This window comes from Chinchilla lanigera, unplaced genomic scaffold (genome assembly GCF_000276665.1).
Source record: "Chinchilla lanigera isolate Chin_1 unplaced genomic scaffold, ChiLan1.0 scaffold00122, whole genome shotgun sequence".
NCBI classification, from domain to species: domain Eukaryota; kingdom Metazoa; phylum Chordata; class Mammalia; order Rodentia; family Chinchillidae; genus Chinchilla; species Chinchilla lanigera.
In genome coordinates this window covers 659,588-680,067 of record NW_004955523.1, presented here as the reverse complement: position 1 = coordinate 680,067, position 20,480 = coordinate 659,588, and the positions used below count along the sequence as shown (strand labels likewise).

General features: G+C 46.6%; 1 protein-coding gene across 1 annotated transcript in view; it reads left to right on the top strand.

Annotated features, from left to right (window-relative positions):
• Dlst (dihydrolipoamide S-succinyltransferase (E2 component of 2-oxo-glutarate complex)) overlaps positions 1 to 19,655 on the top strand; it is a gene marked incomplete in the record, with an annotated part of 20,466 nt that extends 811 nt beyond the window's left edge. Inside the window, 13 exon segments of the mRNA XM_013507173.1 lie at positions 2,368 to 2,416; positions 5,292 to 5,347; positions 5,472 to 5,546; positions 5,775 to 5,830; positions 6,511 to 6,622; positions 8,615 to 8,767; positions 9,092 to 9,168; positions 10,071 to 10,168; positions 14,269 to 14,399; positions 15,874 to 15,947; positions 16,254 to 16,337; positions 16,740 to 16,907; positions 18,196 to 19,655. Coding sequence (XP_013362627.1) covers positions 2,368 to 2,416; positions 5,292 to 5,347; positions 5,472 to 5,546; positions 5,775 to 5,830; positions 6,511 to 6,622; positions 8,615 to 8,767; positions 9,092 to 9,168; positions 10,071 to 10,168; positions 14,269 to 14,399; positions 15,874 to 15,947; positions 16,254 to 16,337; positions 16,740 to 16,907; positions 18,196 to 18,330 — 1,268 coding nt within the window.
• Positions 19,656 to 20,480: the final 825 nt, after the last annotated feature.

Here is a 20,480-nt window from a genome sequence, read left to right as displayed (position 1 = left end):
CCGGGCGCGGTGCCCGACCCCGCCCCGGGGAGCGTGCGGGCCGGCGGGAGGACACTGCTGAACGGGCGGGCGGGCGCGAGCTGTGGTGCTGCGGGGCGGCGGGCGTGAGAGTGCGCGTAGAGATTGCTCTGAAGCGGGGAAGTTAGAGCTGTGACCCGAGGGCTGGACGGAGCTGGTGCAGGGACGAGCAGGAGCGAGGGGTCAGCGCCCACAGAGCTCCCGAAAAAGGCAATTTGACCACAGCGCTGTTGTTGAGGGAGAGGTCGTGAGACGTTGGAAGTTCAGATTTTATCCCAGTAGTTTTTGTTTTGCTTTGTCTTTGGTGGCAGGGGGAGGGAGATAGATACACATGGCTTATGGTTTAGTAAATGCCTGGCATAAATATTTATTGAATGAGTCACGCTTATTGTAAGCTTATTTTGTGTTGGGCTTTGTTCTGAGTGATTTCTGCAATTTTAAAACTAATCCTCATGAAATAACAAAAGATGTATTATCTCTGTTTTACGCATGAATAATACAAGACCAGAGAGGTTAAGTGTCCTGGCCAAGGTCACACAGCCAACTTGACTTAGTCACGTTGGAGCCACTTGACTTCTTCCTCAGCCTGAAGTCTTAACCTGTCATTAACCTGTCATGTGTTCATTTACTCATCTACTCAACAGATTTTTCACGTGCTCACTACAGGGCCAGCCCCTGTGCCAGGTGATGGGGAGACAGATGGTCTCTACCCTCAAGGAGCGTCCCGGCCGGCTGCAGAGACAGAGCGAGTGCACACAAGGGCATAATTACATTGTGGTTGCTAGGGAAGAAAAGTACTGGGTGTGGTGAGAGGCTGGCAGGATGTAGAGCGCTTGGGAGGATAGGGAAGGCAAGGAGAGTGTTGATAAAGCGTCTTCCAAGGAAGCAGCGTTTAAGCCGACTCTTGGCGGATACCTGAGGCAGCCAGAAAAATAATACTCCAGGTGGAGAGTTTGTGCACAGGTTGCCAGCAGGAGGGGACTTGAGCAGTTATAGAAATGTAAAGGAAGCCTTGAAAGATAGGCCTGGATGTTACAGGACTATAAAGTATTTGGACTTTATCCTAAGAGCCAGGAGAACACAAGACACCTAGCACTGTGTCGGTGCATAGTGGGGTCTCAGTAATGAGCTAACTTTTCAGCTGGGAATCGTGAAAGAGGTCACAAACGTTTTTCTCCACTTTATAGAGTGGCATAGTAGAGAAAGGAGCCTTGCAGCTGGGGTTTTGCCGCTTGGCTTGGGGACTCACCTTGGGTTAGTAACTTCACCTTGGGAAGCCCTATTTGTATATGAAATAAGAATGATGGCAGGTGGTCATTCTACTTCACAGCGCTGCTGTGAACCCTGAAGATCAGAAAGAGGTCATATGTAGAAGTTTTTTATAACCCTAAAGCACTGTAAAAAATGATACTTTCTGTAGGGTAAACTCTGAATTGGACTCAGGGTTCCAAAAATCATGGCTGCTGTATTCTAGGTCAAAGACATGCTATGCTTAGAATTTGCACTGCAGTCCTTGGTGCTGGTCACAGAGGTGACTGACTGACTTGATCTGGGAACGTTTGTGAGGTGGTGGGCATAAGAGGAAGGTGTCTCTGGATTGGTGTCTTAGGAGGAGTTCTTAGTAGATCTGGAGTGGGGGAAAGAGTATATTTAGAGGAGGCAGCAGTGGTTTTTTAGGTATTAGTGGAAGAAATGCAGTTACTATAAAGACAGTTGGTGGGCAGAAAGGGGATCTCATGCTGTTGAGCTTGAGTAGGATGGAAGACTTCAGGAAGACCACAGGAAGACAGTGAGTTGAAAGCTGGGAAACTTACTTGCTTTGTTTGGAAACAACCTGGAGACCTAGGTCTAAAGTAGCTCTGTCTGCTGCTAGGGCTTGAACAGGAAAGTTTCCAACCCAATTCACTCAAACCCAGACCAAACATCCCTTGTTTCTCCACTTAGATTATGTGAAGTTACAGAATAAGCTGTCACATGTCATTTTTCACGCTACCGTTGTATTTGAAGATTTAGGGAGTAGAGACATTTTATGAGGAAATCAGGGATAATACAAATTTATGAATCTCTAAGGTAAATAAGATGATAAAACCCCTTTGGGCTATGCCATCAGATATCTCTCCTTTCATCCCTAAACACATACCCACCCTTAACCACTCATATCCATTTGTCTCTGCTGTTAAGGTTACTTTGCTGGAAAAGTTTGAGAACCAAGACGTAGTGTGATAAAAATTATATTGTCTACAGCTAGTACTGCTTGTCTTGGGGTGAGGGGATGAGCAGACCTCTTTTCCATCTCATATCCTGTATAAGATAAGAGTTGTTGGTTAAGAGTTGTTTTGTTTCTTACAGGGGTCTCCTTATGTCAGGGACCAAGTTACCCTGACAGCAGGAAGATTGTGTAAGTATCACGGAGAGTACAGATATGTGGCCACCAGGTATTTTCTTAGATACCAATTCTAAATTTGACCCTCTTGTTTCTTCATTGGTCTCCAGACCTAGTAATGGAGGTGGCTGTGTGGAGCCCCTGGGCCTAACCTTGGTGATCACTTTATATCTATGGTATACCATGGGGGCTCTCCCTTGCCATTGGATCAAGAGTATAGCTGCTCTCAGGTAGTTAGATTATAGCAGAAGATAAGTTGGAACTCTCTTTTATGGGAGTAGGAAAGAAGAGTGCTAAGTGTTGTAGTTGGATACAAGTGCAGCTGAAGGGCTGGAGGTCATGTTTATTGAGAGCATCCTCTCGCTAGCGTAGTTCCTCATTTTAGAAACAGTGAAAACTGAAGATTAGCTGATCCCTGGTACTTTGACTAGTTCAGATGTAATGCTGCTACCAAGTAATGCAGAGTTTGGAGAAAGGCTCCCCGTGTGTATTTCAGATTAACGCCAGCTTAGAAACATTGCATAATGCTACTTTGCATTCCAAGTGCTTTCAGAGTGGTAAGAGGATGCTCTCCAGTCACTTGCTTAAGAGCTGTGAAACCACTTTGTCTTCAGGGGATCTTCAAAGTGAAGAGACAGCAGATTAGCTTCCTTAATGTGCATCACAATGAATTTTGTTTAATTCAGAAAATGTTGCATGCACACTAGAAGTTTGAATTCCTGTGCTTTTTTCGCAGGGTAATTTGGCAATCAAGAGTATTGAATCGTGTGTACCTGTTGATCTAGCAGTTTGATTTCTAGGAATCTACTCTGAAGAGCTAATACGGCACACTGAGCTTTCTTTCAAAATGGCAGGCGTCAGGGTTAAGCTATAGCTTGTTAACGTGTTCACGCTGTGACAGTGGGAAAAAGCAGGTTACAGTACAGAGTGATTGCATTTTCTGCTGCATGGTACAATCCCATTATGAACTTTTTTTTAGCTGTTTCTGATATTCTGTAGTGAACATCAGTGCTTTTTTTTTTTTGAGACAGGGTCTCACTCTGTAGCCCAGGCTGGCTTCGAACTTGCAGTGATCCTCCTGCCTCAGCGTCCTGAGTACGCCACCATGCCCAGCTCATCAATGCTTTTATAATTTAAAAAGTTATTGGAGGGGGGCTGGGGATATAGCTCAGTGGCACAGCGCCTGCCTGGCAAGCACGAGGTTGTGAGTTTGATTCCGGTACCAAAAAAAAAGTTACTTAGACTCAACATGCATTATTCATCTGCAGTTTAAATGAAAGTTGGGCAACAGTTAATCCCTATATAATAAATATAATGAGTATTTGAAAGTAAATTATTAAAAAAACCCACTAGCTTTGGTTTGGCTCATCCCTAATTGTGTCATCCTAGGCTAATACCTAATTTTATGTTACGTGTTACCTTTTTTTTTCTTATGAAGGAGATACTTTATTTTTAAAATTAAAAAAAATTTTTTCGGTGTTTTTGTTTAACAGGTCATTACATGGTCCAGAATTCAAAAGGCGAAAAAAGAGTAGCCCTGCTGTACTGTAGCCCCACTGAGTGCCTCTTCGGGGAGCAGCAGGCGCCCCAGGTCCCTGGTGCCTGGCAGAGCTGTCTCTGCACTTTGTGTTATTCCTTAGTTCTTGCCCATAGGCATTTTTGGTTCTGTTCGGCTCCAGGTGCTGTGGCTCTGCCCTAGGGCATCAGCATGCTCCATGCCCAGCCCTTTTTTTTTTCTTTCTGAGACGGGATCTGCTAAGTTGCCCCAGCTGGTGTCAAACCCTGGCATCCTCCTGCCTGACTCTTGAGTAGCTGGAATTTTTATATGATTACAAGCAGCATTTTGTGGTCTGTATTTTTAAAAATTTACATTTTTCCTTTTTTTTTTTTAATATTTTGAGTCTATGTGACCTTACAAAGTTATTTTGGTATTATAAAAGTTAAAAAAAAAAAAAAAGGCAATTTAAATGTTTTATTTTCCTATTGTAAAGGTGCTTATTGTTGAGTATCCATGCAATCCTTCAGGTAAAAAGTTAAAGTCCCCATCAGTATAAACCATTCTCTCAAATTATGTAAAGCTGTTACCATGTATGTCTATACCTCACGTTCTCCAAAGGTGATTATGCCTGTAAGATGGTATCATTCTTCACTTCATACTGTTTAATGTAAATGCCATACCAGAAAATGCCTTGGTCTTGGAGATTCTTTTGGCATGAATCTAGAATGGACTAATGTGCTGTCTCTGAGCAAGAGAACTTAAGATACCATGATGGTTTTTTTGGGGGGGCATAACACTTTGTTTTACTTCTGAGTTAAATGTCATATCGTATTGCTTTATCTGATCTAAATCTGTAATCCTAGGGCTGGGGGTATAGCTCAGTGGCATAAGCACTTGCCTGGCAAGCCTGAGGTCATGAGTTCAATTCCCAGTACCCAAAAAAAAAAAAAAAATCTGTAATCCTAACAGCAAATTCCAGTATACTTGGTACATCGCCATGTGCCCCTGAGGACATGACTTATATCTTATTTGGGTTTGGTTAGTTAACCTAATTTAGAAGCTAAATCTAGGGGTCTCCAGTGGAACAAGATGCTTCTTTTTTTTCTTCAGATAACTGAGTGTCTCTCTTTGTGAGAACTGGCATTTCATTGCAGTACAGGACACTGTACAAGGCACACAGGCCACCAGGGCTCTGGCTCCCTACCTGCTAAGTCGTAATCTCTGGATCTGGCCTGGTCATGAGTACTTTGACAAGTTCCTCTGGGTAACAGTGACGGGCACCCTGGCCAAGAGTCACTGATTTAGAGGGAAGGCGACTGGTAGTGCCCGAACTAGACTAAAATGTGAGTGACTCCCCTACGAAAGCAGTGAGCGTTTCTGTTTCTTTTGCAGTGCTGACAGCAGCAGTGTCTGCAGCGTTCGATACTTCAAAACCACAGCTGTGCGCAGTGAGTACCTGTTTCCTTACGCACCGCGCTATAGTGGCGAGAGCCACAGCTGGCCAGGGTTAGTGAGAGAGAAAGCCTTAGAAGGAGAGGAAAGGGCTACTTGCGATTTTTGCTTTATTCCTAGAGGACGATGTGATTACAGTCAATACCCCGGCGTTTGCAGAATCTGTCACAGAGGGAGACGTCAGGTGGGAGAAAGGTAGGCATAAGTAGTTTCCTCTCACTTCTTAAATTTAAATACTTCTCTAACTGGCTCCCTTACCCTGTGCTGATCAGCAGAACCTATGGCTTTACAACCTGTTCTTTTACACGGATACATAGCTACATGCCCCAGCCTTGTGGAAAAGGGGTGTATAACACATCTGCAGAGACTCTCATGGCTGCTGGAGGCCCTCCCCTGACAGGTAGCCTTTGATTGTCTTTTCAGCTGTTGGGGACGCAGTTGCAGAAGATGAAGTGGTTTGTGAGATTGAAACGGATAAGGTGAGCTTGTCACATATTGGAGGTAATTTTTTTATGATCAACTATGGGCTTCTTAATCTAAGAAAAGAAACAAGGATTTAACTGTTCTTTAAAGATTTTTTTTTTATTTTTTTGTCTTTTTGAGACAGGGTCTCGCTATACAGCTCAGGCTGGCCTTGAGCTCACTTTGTAGCCCAGGCTGGCCTTGAACTTGCAATGATCCTCCTGCCTCAGCCTCCTGAGTGCTGGGATTGCAGGTGTGGGCCACCACACCTTGCTAAAGATAATTTTTAACTAGCTCTAACCTCCCTTATAAAAGTGTTGGAGTAACTCATTAAAAAAGTATTTTAGATTTTTTTGCAAGTATGTACTCAGGGCAGCTAGTAACTTTATAACATTAGTCTTTTTTTCCCTTTGTGATGCGTAAGTTGTTCCAATTGCTTTTCCATGTATCATTTGGAAACACATTAGCTGAATTTGTTTTAAGATTTCCAGGACAGGATAGAGAGGGTGAGTCTTCACAACAGGAATGACTTGTCATTGCTGACTCAGAAAGTGTGGCCTTGGGTGTTTCTGTATGCAGGGGCTTGAATAAATCATGTTGCAGCTCTTGTGACTCATGTTGAGGATTTCATACAATTAATGTGCTTATGCAGGGTAAAAATGTGGAATCTTTCTGTCTACCTTCCCTCTTTTTCCAGACATCTGTGCAGGTTCCATCACCAGCAAATGGTGTGATTGAAGCTCTTTTGGTACCTGATGGAGGAAAAGTTGAAGGAGGCACTCCTCTCTTCACACTCAGGAAAACTGGTGGTAAAGAAGTTCTCCGGGCGGTCAAGGTCTCCAGTGTTTCCCCTTTGGCCTAGGGGCGAGCATACTGTACTAATAATTCCCTGATACTTCAGAGACTCTTTGGGGTTCCAATTGCCCTCAGTTGAGGGTATAGGAAGGGTAATAATTATATAGAGTAAACTTTAAATGTCAACATCCATGGATGTTTCTTATACTGGACCTCTTCTTACGGTCACAAACAACAATTCTGAAGGTAGTCCCCGCTTCTCCAAGGCACCACAATCATACAAGAACTTTGAGAGTAATACAAGTAATTGGGTGTGGTGGTGTATGCCTGTGATCTCAGCACTCTGAAGAGCTGAAAAATGGGATCACAAGTTTGAACCCAGCCTGGGTAACTTAGTGACTCAGTGAGACCTTGTCTCAAAATAAAAATAAACTTTAAAAAAGGGCTAGGGATATAACTCAGTGCAAAGATCTGGCTTCAGTACCCAGTATCACAATATGTACATACAAACAAGCAGTGTTAGGTACCATGACCCAGAGATTTTGATTTCTTTATGCTCCCCAAGTGATTCTGATACACAGTCAGGACTGAGAGACAGTATTCTAAAGTGAGAATTTATTTATTTATTTATTTATTTTTGTGGTACCAGGGATCGAACTCAGGACCTTGAGCTTGCCAGGCAGGCACTTATGCCACTGAGCTATATCCCCAGCCCAGTGAGAATTATTTTAAAAGTTCTGTTTTGGAGAATTCGGTGTAGTTTTTATTCTCCTGTGACTTCTCTGGTATTTCTCTTGGGAAGAAATGAGAGAGAAAGGGGTTTGTACTGGACCTCATGGGCAGTGTCAGGTGTTTCGCTGGCTCTCATCAGATGCTTATGACTGCCAGCATCTATTCCTTTTATTTGTTAAAATAGGCAGAAATACCTCAGATTGTGTCACTGAGGTTGGTCAGGCCAAGAGGAATTTGAGGTGGGAAAAAATGTACAGTAGTAGACTACGAAGTAAGAATGCATCTTCCAGTTGAAATTCATCTTCTGATCACTTATTTTTTTTAACGTCACAAGAAAATTCTTATAATTTAAGTATAAAACTGGGTATAATCTTCAGATGGGTCACAGTTGAAGTCATCTGATTTAAAGCTGCCTGTTTATTGTGTGACTGTCTCCTTGATGTGTGAACATCATCCTGGATGAAGTGCTTTCTGAACTCTGAAGTTTAAATGAGCCTGTGATTAAACTACTTTTTAATGGTGCAGAATATTCTAGCTGAGCATGGTGATGCATACCTGTAATCCTAGGATATAGGAGGCTAAGTCAGGAGGATCACAAGTTCAAACCCTCTTGGGCTACATGTGAGCTTGAACCCAGCATGGACTACATGGTGAGATCCTGTCTCAAAAACAAACAAACGAGAGTATTCTTTTATATGTAATGTTAGAATAGATGAGTTTTATCAGTATTACTATAATTAGAAATGTTTACATTTCTCTGTATATTTTAATACTGACTTTCCTGAGCTCATTTTGCTTGGAAGTTTGCGTTTTCTTGGGCTGAGTAGGTGCTTTGAAAATACCTGCTGAGCCGAGCATGGTGGCATACACTGAGGGGCTGAGGCAGGAGAATGGCAATTCAAGCCCAGCCTGGGCAACTTAGTGCCTTAGTGAGACCCTGTCTCGAAGTAAAACCTAAAAAGGGCCAGGGACATAGCTCAGTGGGAAGGCGGCACCAGGTGGTTGAGTTTGGCAATCAGTAGATAGATGTGAAATCAGGAAGGCAGCTAAATTGAGCCACTTAATCTGATGCAGGGCATTTAGGGAGCCCGGGGAATAGAGCTAGTGCCTTATATCATTATATATATATCTTGTAGTGTCTTGCATATAGCAAATATGCAGTAGACATTTGTTAATGGATTAGAAATAGGGCTTTTGCCAGTAAATTTTGCTTAGAATCTGCGATTTGGTTGTCATTCCAGACAGTGCCAGTGATGTCTGTTTTTCTTTTTTAGCTGCTCCTGCCAAGGCCAAGCCAGCCGAAGCTCCTACTGCAACCCCGAAAGCAGAGCCTACAGTATCAGCAGTTCCTCCTCCCTCTGCGGCCGCCATACCTACTCAGATGCCACCGGTGCCCTCCCCCTCACAGCCTTCTTCCAGCAAACCAGGTAAGCCGCCAACTCCCCCGTCTTTCACTTTGGAGGACACTTTGTCACACACCGTGTTCCTTCACCAGCTATAGAACAGGTTGGCGGCTTTGAATAATAGTCTTTAGACTTCGTATCTGCAGATCTGGGTTTACGTCCCAGTTTTCTTTTGCTAGCTGTGTGACTTTGGGATACTTCTTGAGATTTTTCATCTGTGAAGTTGGAGTGATAGAACAATCTCAGAGTATCTTGAGGATTGATAGTTCAGGATGAATGCACTGGCATGTACTCAGGAGTTGTTCCTTTCTCCTCTGATACAGCTGTACCTTCTCTCTTTATTTTCAGTCTCTGCAGTTAAGCCCACAGCTGCACCTCCACTAGCTGACCCAGGCGTTGGCCGGGGGGTGCGTTCAGAGCATCGGGTAAGCCTCGGAGGACCCCCTCCAGGAAAGAGGTGGGGGCAGTGTTGGGGTTAACGGAGTACGGGTGAGTGTGCCTACCACTGAACGGAGGGCAGCCGATGGCCTCGATGAAGGAATCAGGGATGGAAAAGGGCTCGTGTGTGGTCACGTAACCGCCAAAGGGTAGCACTGGAGCCTGGGGTCCTCTCTGCACTTGTCCCATGGTTTTTTCACTGTTTTCCCCTTGTCCTGGGGTTTTCCCACAGTGGCTTTTTGACTGGGTTATGCTACCAGTGAAATGCCCATGAGTGAAATACTGCAGGGAATGGTGACTTAGTAATACACATCCCACCACCGGAGGGGTGCACCTTTAGAGAGGTAGTTAGAGCTCTAGCCCTGTATTTCCTGGATACATAGCTGTAGTTAAGGTATGTGATACACAGTAGCAGTTTCTGTAGGCCAAAGATAAAATCTCAAGGAAGTAGGGTCAGGAGTGTGGGTTCCTCTGCCTCAGAACACATTCTAAAAATACTGAGCCTCAGAAGTTGGCTGCTTGTGAGGTTCCGTTTGACTAGCAGCTGTTCATGTAAGTCTTCACCAACAGAAATTGTCCCTTCAGTCGTGATTCTTAGAGTGGCTAGACAGACCTCCACCACAGTCTCCCTTTCTGTGCACTGGTTTTGGTTTTTAAATCACAGCTTAGTGCCTGGTCAAACTTCAGGCACGTCTGAGTGAGTACTTTTGGCTTCTGTTTTCTGTGTTGCTCAGAGGAGGAAGGCCACCGCAGGAAAGGGGATGCCTGGAGCTCTTGTCCTACTTAAATATCTTAGTGCTTGCCTCCTCCTGGCAAGCTTAATTGTCCGACGACGTGGGGAACCCTTGAACCAGAGATCAGATTGTCAATACTTGACTTTCACTTTCAGGAGAAAATGAACAGGATGCGGCAGCGAATTGCTCAGCGTCTGAAGGAGGCCCAGAATACGTGTGCCATGCTGACTACTTTCAATGAGATTGACATGAGGTGTAATCTCTGTCTCTTTTACTCTCCGTGTCTCCATGTTCTTCTGGGGGAGGGGAGCACGTAACTTAGCCCAGCCCTCACCTGTTGCTGATTGCAAATGCAGCTGGACAAGGGGGAGGTACTTCTTGGCTTTGTTTGGTCTTTATGAGGATGACCCTTGCTTTTGTCCTCAGATTTTAATATTATGCCTGCCCCCTCTCTGACCTAAGAAACTTAGCCTTTCAGACTTTCATACCTGAATCCTGTGGTTTCTGATAAATGAAGCTAGTAGTAGTTTTAAACTGATGACTAGTGTCAGATTGCCAACAGAAGATGAGGCAGTCAGGCCAGTAGGCTTACCCCAGGGCTAGTCATGGATGAAGAACCCCTGATGGAATTCTTAGATCCAAGGCCCTGTGTATTGATTTTTTCCCTACACTTCACTTCTTTGTGCACTTTCCTAACTGACTCCCAATCTGTCAGGGCTTATCCTCTTTCATTTTTTCCATCTTTGGTAGTGAAATGGAAAGCAAGTTGTGTTTAAAAATAAAAACATCAGAATATTAAAGGGAATAATTCACTACCTGTTTCTGTGGTGAACTAATTGTTCATTCACCTGTTTTCTTCAAGATATTTTTTTTTGCCCTCTAATACTAGGGGATCAAGCCTGGGGGAGCTCTACCAGTGAGCTATATCCCCAGCCCTGTATGTACGTATGCATGTATTTGTTTTGAGGTACAGTCTCGCTAAGTTGCCCAGGCAGTAGTTGAACTTGTGATCCTCCTGCCTCAGCCTCCCTGAGTGCTTCAAATAGAGATGTGCCACTGCACCTCGCTCTCTTTGAGATTTTGATTCGTGCAAGTATCAGCCCTACAGGGAAGAGAAAGTAGTTAAATTTAACAAATACATTTTGCATGCTTATTATCTCCAAGGAGCTAAATTATGGAACTCAAGGGGGATATAAAGGTGAATGAAAAGGCTCTGACCCTCGAGCTCACCCTCTGGTTTAGATGAACCCAAGGTAAAGTCTAGAGGTAAAAATGAGTATGAACTGGAGAAGGGGGTGAAGTGAGTTCATTTGCTTGTGAGATTGGGGCCGTAGTGGCAAGGGAAAGGTGAGAGGGTTTCCTGGAGAAAAAAGAGCTTTTAATAAGCTTTCAAGAATGACTACCATTCCACTGGACGTGGCAGTACATGCCTGTAATCCCAGCTACTTGGGAGGCTGAAGCAGGAGAATTGCAAGTTTAAGGCCAGTTTGGTCAACTTAGCAAGCACCAGTCTCAGAAAGGGTTGGGGATGTAGTTCAGTGGCAGAGCACTTGCCTGGCGTGTGCAAAGCCCTAGGTTCAGTCTTGGTACCTCAAGATAATGTGACTAGCATTTTATAGCAATACAGCAAAAGGTCATTCCAGACCGTATGAACAGTCTGAACCACGATGTAGGTGAAAGTGTAAGAAGCTGCCCAAGGTGATGAATCCTTGCGCCAGGATGAGACTTTGTATTCAGTCAGGAGGAGAATCGTACTCTTCAGGTCATCTCTTGGCCTCCTTTTTTCTGAAGTATTAAGTCTGCTTGTCTTTTTTTTTTTAACCTTTTTTTTTTTTTTGAGGCGCTAGAAATTGAATCCAGGGTCCTATATATGCTAAGCTCCCACTGAGCCGTATTTCCAGCCCTGCTTTTTCACCTTCCATCAGAAAATTTTTTCCCTTTGGAAGGGGTTGTGGCTTATTGTCCAGGTTGGGCAGATGTTGACAGTTGTCCTGATTTCAGTAGATCCAGTTCTGTTGGGAAGATTTCTCGAGAGCCTGGATGTCATCCCAGCCAGAGCTCTTTTGCCCATAGTGTGTAGGGAAGGAGCATGCCTGATGAATCACAAAGGCTACAGCTTGTGTCTCAGTGCATTAGGGCCAAATTGAATTGGACTTTGAAATTCTATCCAGTTTCTTAAGATGAAACATGTAAATATTTGTGGCCCTGAAGGATGCAGTTGGCTCAAGTCTTAATCGGAAGGTGAGTATGGCCATATCTCCTTTCAGCAGCTGATGGAGGTGTCACCTGACAATGGCCCGGCCTCTCGCTGCAGCGGTAATCTGGTTTAGCTCGAGTGCCCTTCGGGTCTTGTGTGGATCAGCTAACCTCTAAGGGCCCCTGCTGAGATGTTTGCCTTTCCCCTGTTGTCCCAGTTCTGCCTCCAAGGGCTGAGCTCTGAAATAGAAACTCCTTAATGACCAGACAGCGGCATTCAGGCCGCTTGAGAGCAAAGCTATTTACCCCTTCTCTTTACCTCTTCTGCAGCCCTTCTGTCTTGGGAGCTAGTAATGTCTTTAGAGTGGTAATCCTAGCACTAAATAAGGTTAGACTCAGGAAAACAAACATTTCAAACCCAATCAGTCCCCCTCGGAAATGTTCCTTTTTTAAAAACAAAAGGTCTGAAGGGGACAGTTAAAGTTGTACTGCTTCTTATCTTTCGTGCTAATGTTGAATTAAGCCATTATAGGGGAAAAAGGAGAACTGAACATTTAGGCGTGAGATAGAGTTAAATTTGATTTTGGTCTTGAAATGCTATTCCGATAATACGGAAATTTCTGCAGCAAAATGATGGAAAAGCCATTTCACACTAGCTGTACAGTGTGTGTGACAGTCCAGAAACCGTTCTTGTTAGAAAGGGTTCTCAGCACTGAGGCCTTGCTGCTGACTCTGAAGCGGGCAGGCCTCCCTCACATGGGACCACTTTTCTAAATACCAAGGAAACCACACCTAGTAAACCAAGCTTAAGGACAGGCACTGCACCTTCATTGTCTCTGTGTCTTGGTACCCAGCCCTGACTTTCAAATGTAGTGGCCCAGTGCCTGTTTTAAAGGAACAAACAGATACAGTTGCTAACTCTGAGGAGACAAAGAGAGAATCTGCTGGAAAAAAAATGGAGTTTGCCCTCTCATGTACAGCCATGAATGCTTTGGCTCACGTGGAGAGCCCACACACCTGTGGATGGTTTTAATTTTTCCCTAATTAAAAAGGAAGAGTGTTGCAAAGAAAACATAATCAGGTTTGGTGGGGATTTTTTTTTTCGGTGGTGCTGGGGATTGTGCATGCTGGACAAACAAGTGCTCTACCACTGAGCCATATCCCTAGCCCCAGATTTAGTGTTTTTAAAAAAATAATTCTGACACCTGGGCGTGGTGGCACATGCCTATAATCCCAGCACTTGGGAGGCTGAGGCAGGAGGATCGTTGCAAGTTTGATACTAGCCTGGGCTGCCAAGTAAGCTCAAGGCCACTCTAAACTTCATAGCGAGTCCCTGTCTCAAAAAGACCACCCCCCCCAAAAAAAAACAAAAAAAACATTTTTCTGACAAATAGGTATTGCTTTTTTTTTTTGTCTTTTTGAGGCAGGGTCTTACTATGCAGTTAAGGCTGGCCTTGAGTTCACTTTGTAGCCCAGGCTGGTCTCGAACTCGCAGCAATCCTCCTGCCTTAGCTTCCCAAGTGCTGGGATTACAGGCATGTGCCCCATGCCCGGCTAGAATTGCTTGTTTTGTAGACTTGGTTTAAAACATATTTTTCCCCCAAAGATGGATAGCTTGTGGTTTTAATGTAGGCTGAAATACTTCCTCATCCAGAGCAAGGATGCTAGTGTGCTGTTGTGATCACTCCTTCATTTTCTTTACCGTTGAAATCTATGATTTGTAGAACATGAAAAAGCCTTCACAACCTACCCTAAAGAGATCTTGGCCCTGATTTTTTTTTTTTTTTTTTTTAATGTACTGGGGATTGATGGAGTTACATCTCTTCCCCTTTTAAAATTTTTTTTCAGACAAGGTCATGCTAAGTTGCTTAGTTGCCCAGGCTGGTCTCAGATTTGTAGTCCTCCTGCTTCAGCCTTCCAGAATAGTGAGATTGCAGGCGTGCACCCGACTTGGCCCTGATTCTTCTATATTTGGTTTTTGTGAAAGCACAAGGTTACTGAGTTGACCTTTAGGGAGACGGTGCAGTGCTTGAGCTCAGGTTGATGGTCCGGGATAGGGGCGAGCTCACCCAGTTGTGTGTATGGGTAGAAACTCACAAAGAAGGGAAGAATCAAAGCTGCTGTTGTGATCACCCTCTCTGTAACATATTTTTACAGTAACATCCAGGAGATGAGGGCTCGCCACAGAGACGCTTTCCTAAAGAGACATGGCCTCAAACTGGGCTTCATGTGTGCGTTTGTGAGGGCCTGTGCCTCCGCCCTGCAGGAGCAGCCCGTTGTGAATGCGGGTGAGTCTCCCGGCCCGAGCTGCGGGGTCGGGGGTGGCGTGTGAGCACACTGCGCCGGCGCTGTGCGGTCCGCACCCCGGGCCTTCTCATTCCCTGACTGTGGGTGAGTCTCCCCGGGGGCTCACTGGCTTCCCACCCGAAATGCCACGCTGCCTACTGTCTCCCTAGCAGGTGGGCAGAGCAGCCGCTTTGGCTGCCTGTTCTCCAGGCGGCCTCGTGTTGGAATGGAAGCCTGTGGTCTAGCTGTCCCCGGAGCCCCCAGCCCACCCACCGTATGGGCCCTATTATCTTGGGGCCTGATTCCCACACTTGACGTAGGCTGCAGGTTGACCTTTGACCTCTTTGAGGTGAGCCTCTTTGGGAAGCCTTGGGCTTGGACTCTGTTGTAGACTTGGCGCTAGTTCCTTCCTTTTTAGTCACCCACATCATTGACATGCTGCCCTGACAAGCGGTTTTTTCTGTGTTGAGCTACTTCTCTGTTCCCTGGAAGGTTGGAGGGGGGTCGGTGACACTTCTGCTGTCCTCAGCAAGAGAGATCTAGAAGTAGGGGCCGTAGTCCTCCCCTTAGAGCACTGTGCTCCAGATAGGTAGAAGGGCTTTCTGCTTTGCCCGGTGTGTTCTTTTTGTTTGTCAGATTCTTCTCATGTCTTCCTGACTGGCTTTCTCTGTCTCTTCCCTCGGCCCCCTTTTTTCTGCCTGACACACTTGTGGCTATCTGTCAGAGTTCTCTTAGCTTCAGGCTTCTGTTCATTTTACATGCTTTCCTTGGTGCCTTACCTAATACTAAACATAGACTTTTTCTGTGGGAAAGTCTCAAGCCTTTATTTTCTCCTGAATGCTAGATATAAATGTTTAGCTGCTGGCTTGCTGTCTCACACTGACGTAGTTAGAAGTTGGATTGCCCAGGTTCCTCCTGAATTTCCTAGTGAGAGCCTCCCTCTTCCACTTGTTGAGAGCGGGAAGCAGACGGATAGCATCTGCACACCCTGTCTCCTTTGCCGATTTGCCCTTCTGGAGCACTCACTGACAGCGGGTGCTCTCTGCTGCGGGAGCGCACGAGTAGCGCTAGCTGGCCGGCCGAACGCAGTGCACTCACGCCCGTGGGAGCCTCTGTGCTGAGCCCTCTGAGGACTGCCCCAGAAGGATGCTGCTGCCACACACGGGCTCAGCAGGGGACTTGGAGATGGTCTTGTTGGTTGGGGTGGGAGTAAGTACGGTGCCAGCTGCCATTTGTAATGTAGTCATTTTCTTTTTTTTTTTTTTTTGGTACTGGAAATCAAACTCAGGACCTTGCGCTTGCCAGGCAGGCAGTTGCGCCCCTGAGCTACACCCCCGGCCCAGTAATGGAGTCCTTTTCGTGGCTGTTGGCCAGCCCATACTGTATCCAGCACTGCAGATTCTTACTGTTAATGCAAATATTAGCTCATTAACCGTAGCCTGGGGCAGCATATGTGACATGTGTTTTCCCTCATAGTGATTGATGATGCAACCAAAGAGGTGGTGTATCGGGACTACATTGACATCAGTGTTGCAGTGGCCACTCCACGGGTACGTCAGGGCAGGAGGCGGAAGTGCTGGTCTGAGTCCTCAGCGTAACTCTGTGAAGAAGCAGATCATATGGGAGAGATCATTTCTGTAATTCTGTATTTTTAAGAGGTAGTTTCTAATAGTTATTTTTTTCTTTAACCATACATTCTTATTTATCTTAATGTCAAGCCTAAATACCTTAGACTTCTAATTGCAGTGAGTACTAAAAGGCATTCTGAGTAGGGGAGACCATTAGTGTGAATCAAGAAGTTTAACTATAAAGGATACCATTAATTTGCAACTGAGACAGCTTTGCACTCTCTTCAGGGTCTGGTGGTTCCCGTCATCAGGAATGTGGAAACTATGAATTACGCAGATATTGAACGAACCATCGGTGAACTGGGAGAGAAGGTAAAGTAGGAAGAAGGTTGTGTGTGAGCTGTTGGGCAAAAGAAAGCCCGTAGAAGGCTGTGCTCACCAGCTGGGTGTGCCAAGGAGCTGTGTCTCACTGGTTTCTGAAGAAGTTTCTAGCTGCCAGGAAAGGCGGTAGCCCATAAGAGCCAAGTACAGAACCCAGCGTAGCCTGCCTCAGGGGCCTGGAACCTTCTCAGGGGAACCTTGCTGGGGAAGAAAGGTGGGCTGGACTCCTGCCTCTTGTCCAGTGGAGCACAAGTCAGCCTCCTCAGCTGAACCACTGTCACGTGGAAGCTGGAGCTTTCACTGATACCTCAGATACAGTTTCTGGGCTGACTTTCTTTGGGTGAAAGAACTTGGGTTGGCCTCATGTTTCAATTCTGAGATTTCTGTTTTTAGGCCCGAAAGAACGAGCTTGCCATTGAAGATATGGACGGTGGTACTTTCACTATTAGCAATGGAGGCGTGTTTGGCTCACTCTTCGGAACGCCCATCATCAACCCTCCTCAGTCTGCCATCCTCGGCATGCATGCCATTGTTGACAGGCCAGTGGTCGTGGGAGGCAAGGTAGGAACTCTCATTTCCAAGGTCCTGCTAGCTATCTGATGCTAAGAAGGAATCTAAATGCTTATTATACAGCAGTCACTATAACTGCAAGCCTAAGTTACATCTCTTAGTTTCTAATTAATACCTTAGATGCTGATTCTAAAATTGTTCTCTCTGGCTCAGCATCATCTGGAAACTTGTTAGAGATGCAGATTCTTGGATTCTTTCCGAAGCTACAGAAGCAGACATGCAGACAGTTCTGATGTGCCTTCAAAGTTTGAGGACCGTGGAGCTGAAGGAGCTCACACCTTCATCTGGATTAGTTAGTCACCGTGCTTCATTGCTAGCTAGGGACTGTGGGACGGAGTTAGAAACGTGCTCCTTGTTCTGGGAGCACAGGACAAGAAAGCATGGCAGCTGATGAGCTGCACAGTTGTCTGCTCAGGCTTAGAAGTTTTCTGGCAATTCCAGGAATGAGTTCAAAGGGGCTTGAGCTAGGTCTTTGAAGATAAGTTGGTGGCCAGGCATAGTGGTGCATGCTTGTGATGTCTACTCAGGAGGCTGAGGCAGGAGGATCACTGCAAGTTCAAGGCCAGCCTGGGCTACATAGTGAGTTCAAGGCCAGCCTGAACTACATTGCAAGGCTCTGTCCAGGAAAAAAAAAATGTAGGAAAAAAGCTTTCTGAGACATGTGTTTGGAAGCCTTTTGATCATTAACTTCTCTGTGAACCCAGAAACCTCAGACCTTGTTCCTTGGAAGTGGCCACACACCCAGCTTTGCGTACAATGTCAGAATCTTTTTTTGTTTGTTTGTTTGTTTTCTGCTACTGGGAATTGAACTCAACAACCTTGCGCTTGCCAGGTAGGCGCTGTGCCACTGAGCTAAATCCCCAGCCCCACAATGTCAGAATCTGGGGGATCTACAAATTGATTTCTTTGAGGTTGGAAGTGTGCCTCCAGAGTAGAGTGATGGTCTAGCATGCAGGAGACTGAGTTTGATTCTCAGCTCTGCAAAAGTAATTAAGTAACTTGTAACTAGAAAGCCACCTACTGCAGGCAGCTGTAATTGAAGAGAAGACCTTTTCTGTGGATTACAGATGAGTTGGAGGGCAAAGTTGTTTCTTGTTTAGACTTCTTTTCTGCGTAGGGTAAAGGTTCCTCTCTGAAATTGTCCTGAGTATCCGTAAGTAACATCGGTAGGAGAGGCTTGGAAGCAGGAGCTTTCCAGTGGGTTGTGCATTCTCATCGCCCTCTCTGCAGGCTTTCCCTGCCCTGCTGGAGGCGGACTCTTAACCTCTCCTCTCTGCAGGTGGAGGTGCGGCCTATGATGTACGTGGCACTGACTTATGATCACCGGCTGATTGATGGCAGAGAGGCTGTGACTTTCCTCCGAAAAATCAAGGCAGCAGTAGAGGATCCCAGAGTCCTCCTCCTGGACCTTTAGGAGGAGACCGCACGCCCTACAAATTGATCATGCAGGAACTGAAAACCAGACTTCTCCCTGTCCCCCATGGGTCCCACGTTAGCCTGGTGACAGGCAGGCACATGCTCCTGGCCTCAGGCAAGGAAGCCAGGGCACTATGTAACCAGCAGTCACAGGTCTCTCACTGTCCCCGCAGGCTGTCTCATGCCCTTCTCTTGCCTTCACATACCTTACATGCTTAGGCTGACGGGAGTGCGTCAGTGGATGTGCGTTAACACCCCTGCCTTTTCTCATTAGCCCTCCACAAAGATGATTTTGCTTCTCCTGCGGCCACTGTACCATAGGGAAACCACTGGGGACCATGTGACCAAGCGTCCTTCTTCGGAAGGTGTTCTCCAGGATGCCGGGAGGGTGCCGTTCCTCCCAAGCTCAGCGCAGCACCTGTCTGGAGTGTTGAACACAGGCAAAGAGGTGCTGCTTTGCTTCTCAACTGGCACCGTCATCTTCAGTTGTCAGTGATTTCAAGATGCTTCTTCTACCTCTTCCAGGAAGCACAGGCCGGGGGAGCTGGGGTGGGGGTGCTGATGGCGGGGGAGGGCAGGGTCCCTGTGAAGTCACAGTAACCGCAGGTGGGAGCAGACCCAGGCCTGCCCTCACACACGCATCAGTAGCTCACACCGGAAAACTCATTTCAGCTACTCCTACAGAGCTGTGGTCCTGCCAGCCCTTCCCAGGCTGCTAGGAGCCGTCCTCGTACACTGTCACTGTTCAGAGCAGGTGTTAGTGGCTGTGGCAGCGGGACCGAGCCTGGTCACAGTGATGCTGAGCGCCCGGGAGGGGGGCAGTCTCTGAGCGGCACAGGTTGCCGGGACGCAGATGCTGTTCTGTCCCCATGCTGTGGCCCACGAGGCGGTGGGGCCTTGGCTCTTCCATGCGAGACACAGGTCTAGGGGAGGGTGGGATGTGGAGGGGCCCAGCCCCAAGGTGGCGGTAACCTGGGGGTAAGGTGGCTGATGTCATCTCAGGTGCTGCATTTTGGGTCTGGGCAGTCGTCGAATTCCTTAGAGCGTGGCTAAATACAAGTATCTTGTGATGAAAGCCGCTGGGCTTCATGGTGTTGTGTCCACTGCGTCCAGGCCGGAGACCGCTGGCGCGTGACGCGGAGCCACTGGTGCAGTGCCCTTTTTAATCTAGAGCTGAGCAGCCAGGCTGGGGGAGGGGAGGGAGGGGCAGTACTGAGTGCCTGCAGCGTCTGCTACTCTGTCTTCACCGTGCAGAGCTTGTAACTAAAATATTTAAGGAAACTGATTTTGAATGAAAATTAAAGGGCAGATATTCTCAAACGCGGTCGCTGCATCTGTGCTGCTGTTGATGGCTGAGGTGTGGTACAAGTGCCCGCCAGCGCTGAGCAAGTGTCACTAGCTCTGAAAGCCGCATCCTGTCCTGCTGGCTCCCTGTGGGGTCCTGCGCCTTCGACGGGTGTCACACCGTGCTAATTGGACTGCGCAGGGAGCCCTCTTAGCCAGCTGAGAAAGCACGCTTTTCTCCATGGCGCGGCTCCCGACGGAGCCCCGTGAGCCTGGCAGGACAGACTCTTGAGGGAAAACTGTGGTTTTGCTAGGTCCCCTCAAAATGCCAGGAGGTACCCACGCTTTTGTGGGGGCTGGGACTACTGGGATGGATTGGGGAGGTGGGACACATCAAAGTTTCACTTGGGTTTGATCACCACTAACAGCGCTCCGGATCAGTAGGAATAAGCGAGGGAAGGCCCCCTCCTCGGAGCAGGGTCTGTGAGGGTCAGTGGACGGTGCTGGTAGCTCTTCTAGACTGATGCAGGCGACAGGTGTGGGAGCAGCCCCGCTTCAAATGCACCCTGTTCTTGCACAGAGTCCCTGTCTCCTGATTGGCTTAAAGTGAGGCCATCGTCCACAGAGGACAACATCATGAAGGGAGAACTTCAGCTTGTAAAAAGGAAGGAAAAGAACTGGGCTCATCGAGAGAACTTTAGAATTGACTGTCAGGTGTAGGTCTTGGTGTCAAAGCTTCAGTTGTAAACTGAAGTAGCTTCATTTTCTTGGAAGGTCAACCTAATCCTGTCAGGGCTGGGCCAACAGTATTCTAAACTGAAGGCCCTGGGCCAGGGGTATATAGCTCAGCGGCACAGTGCATGC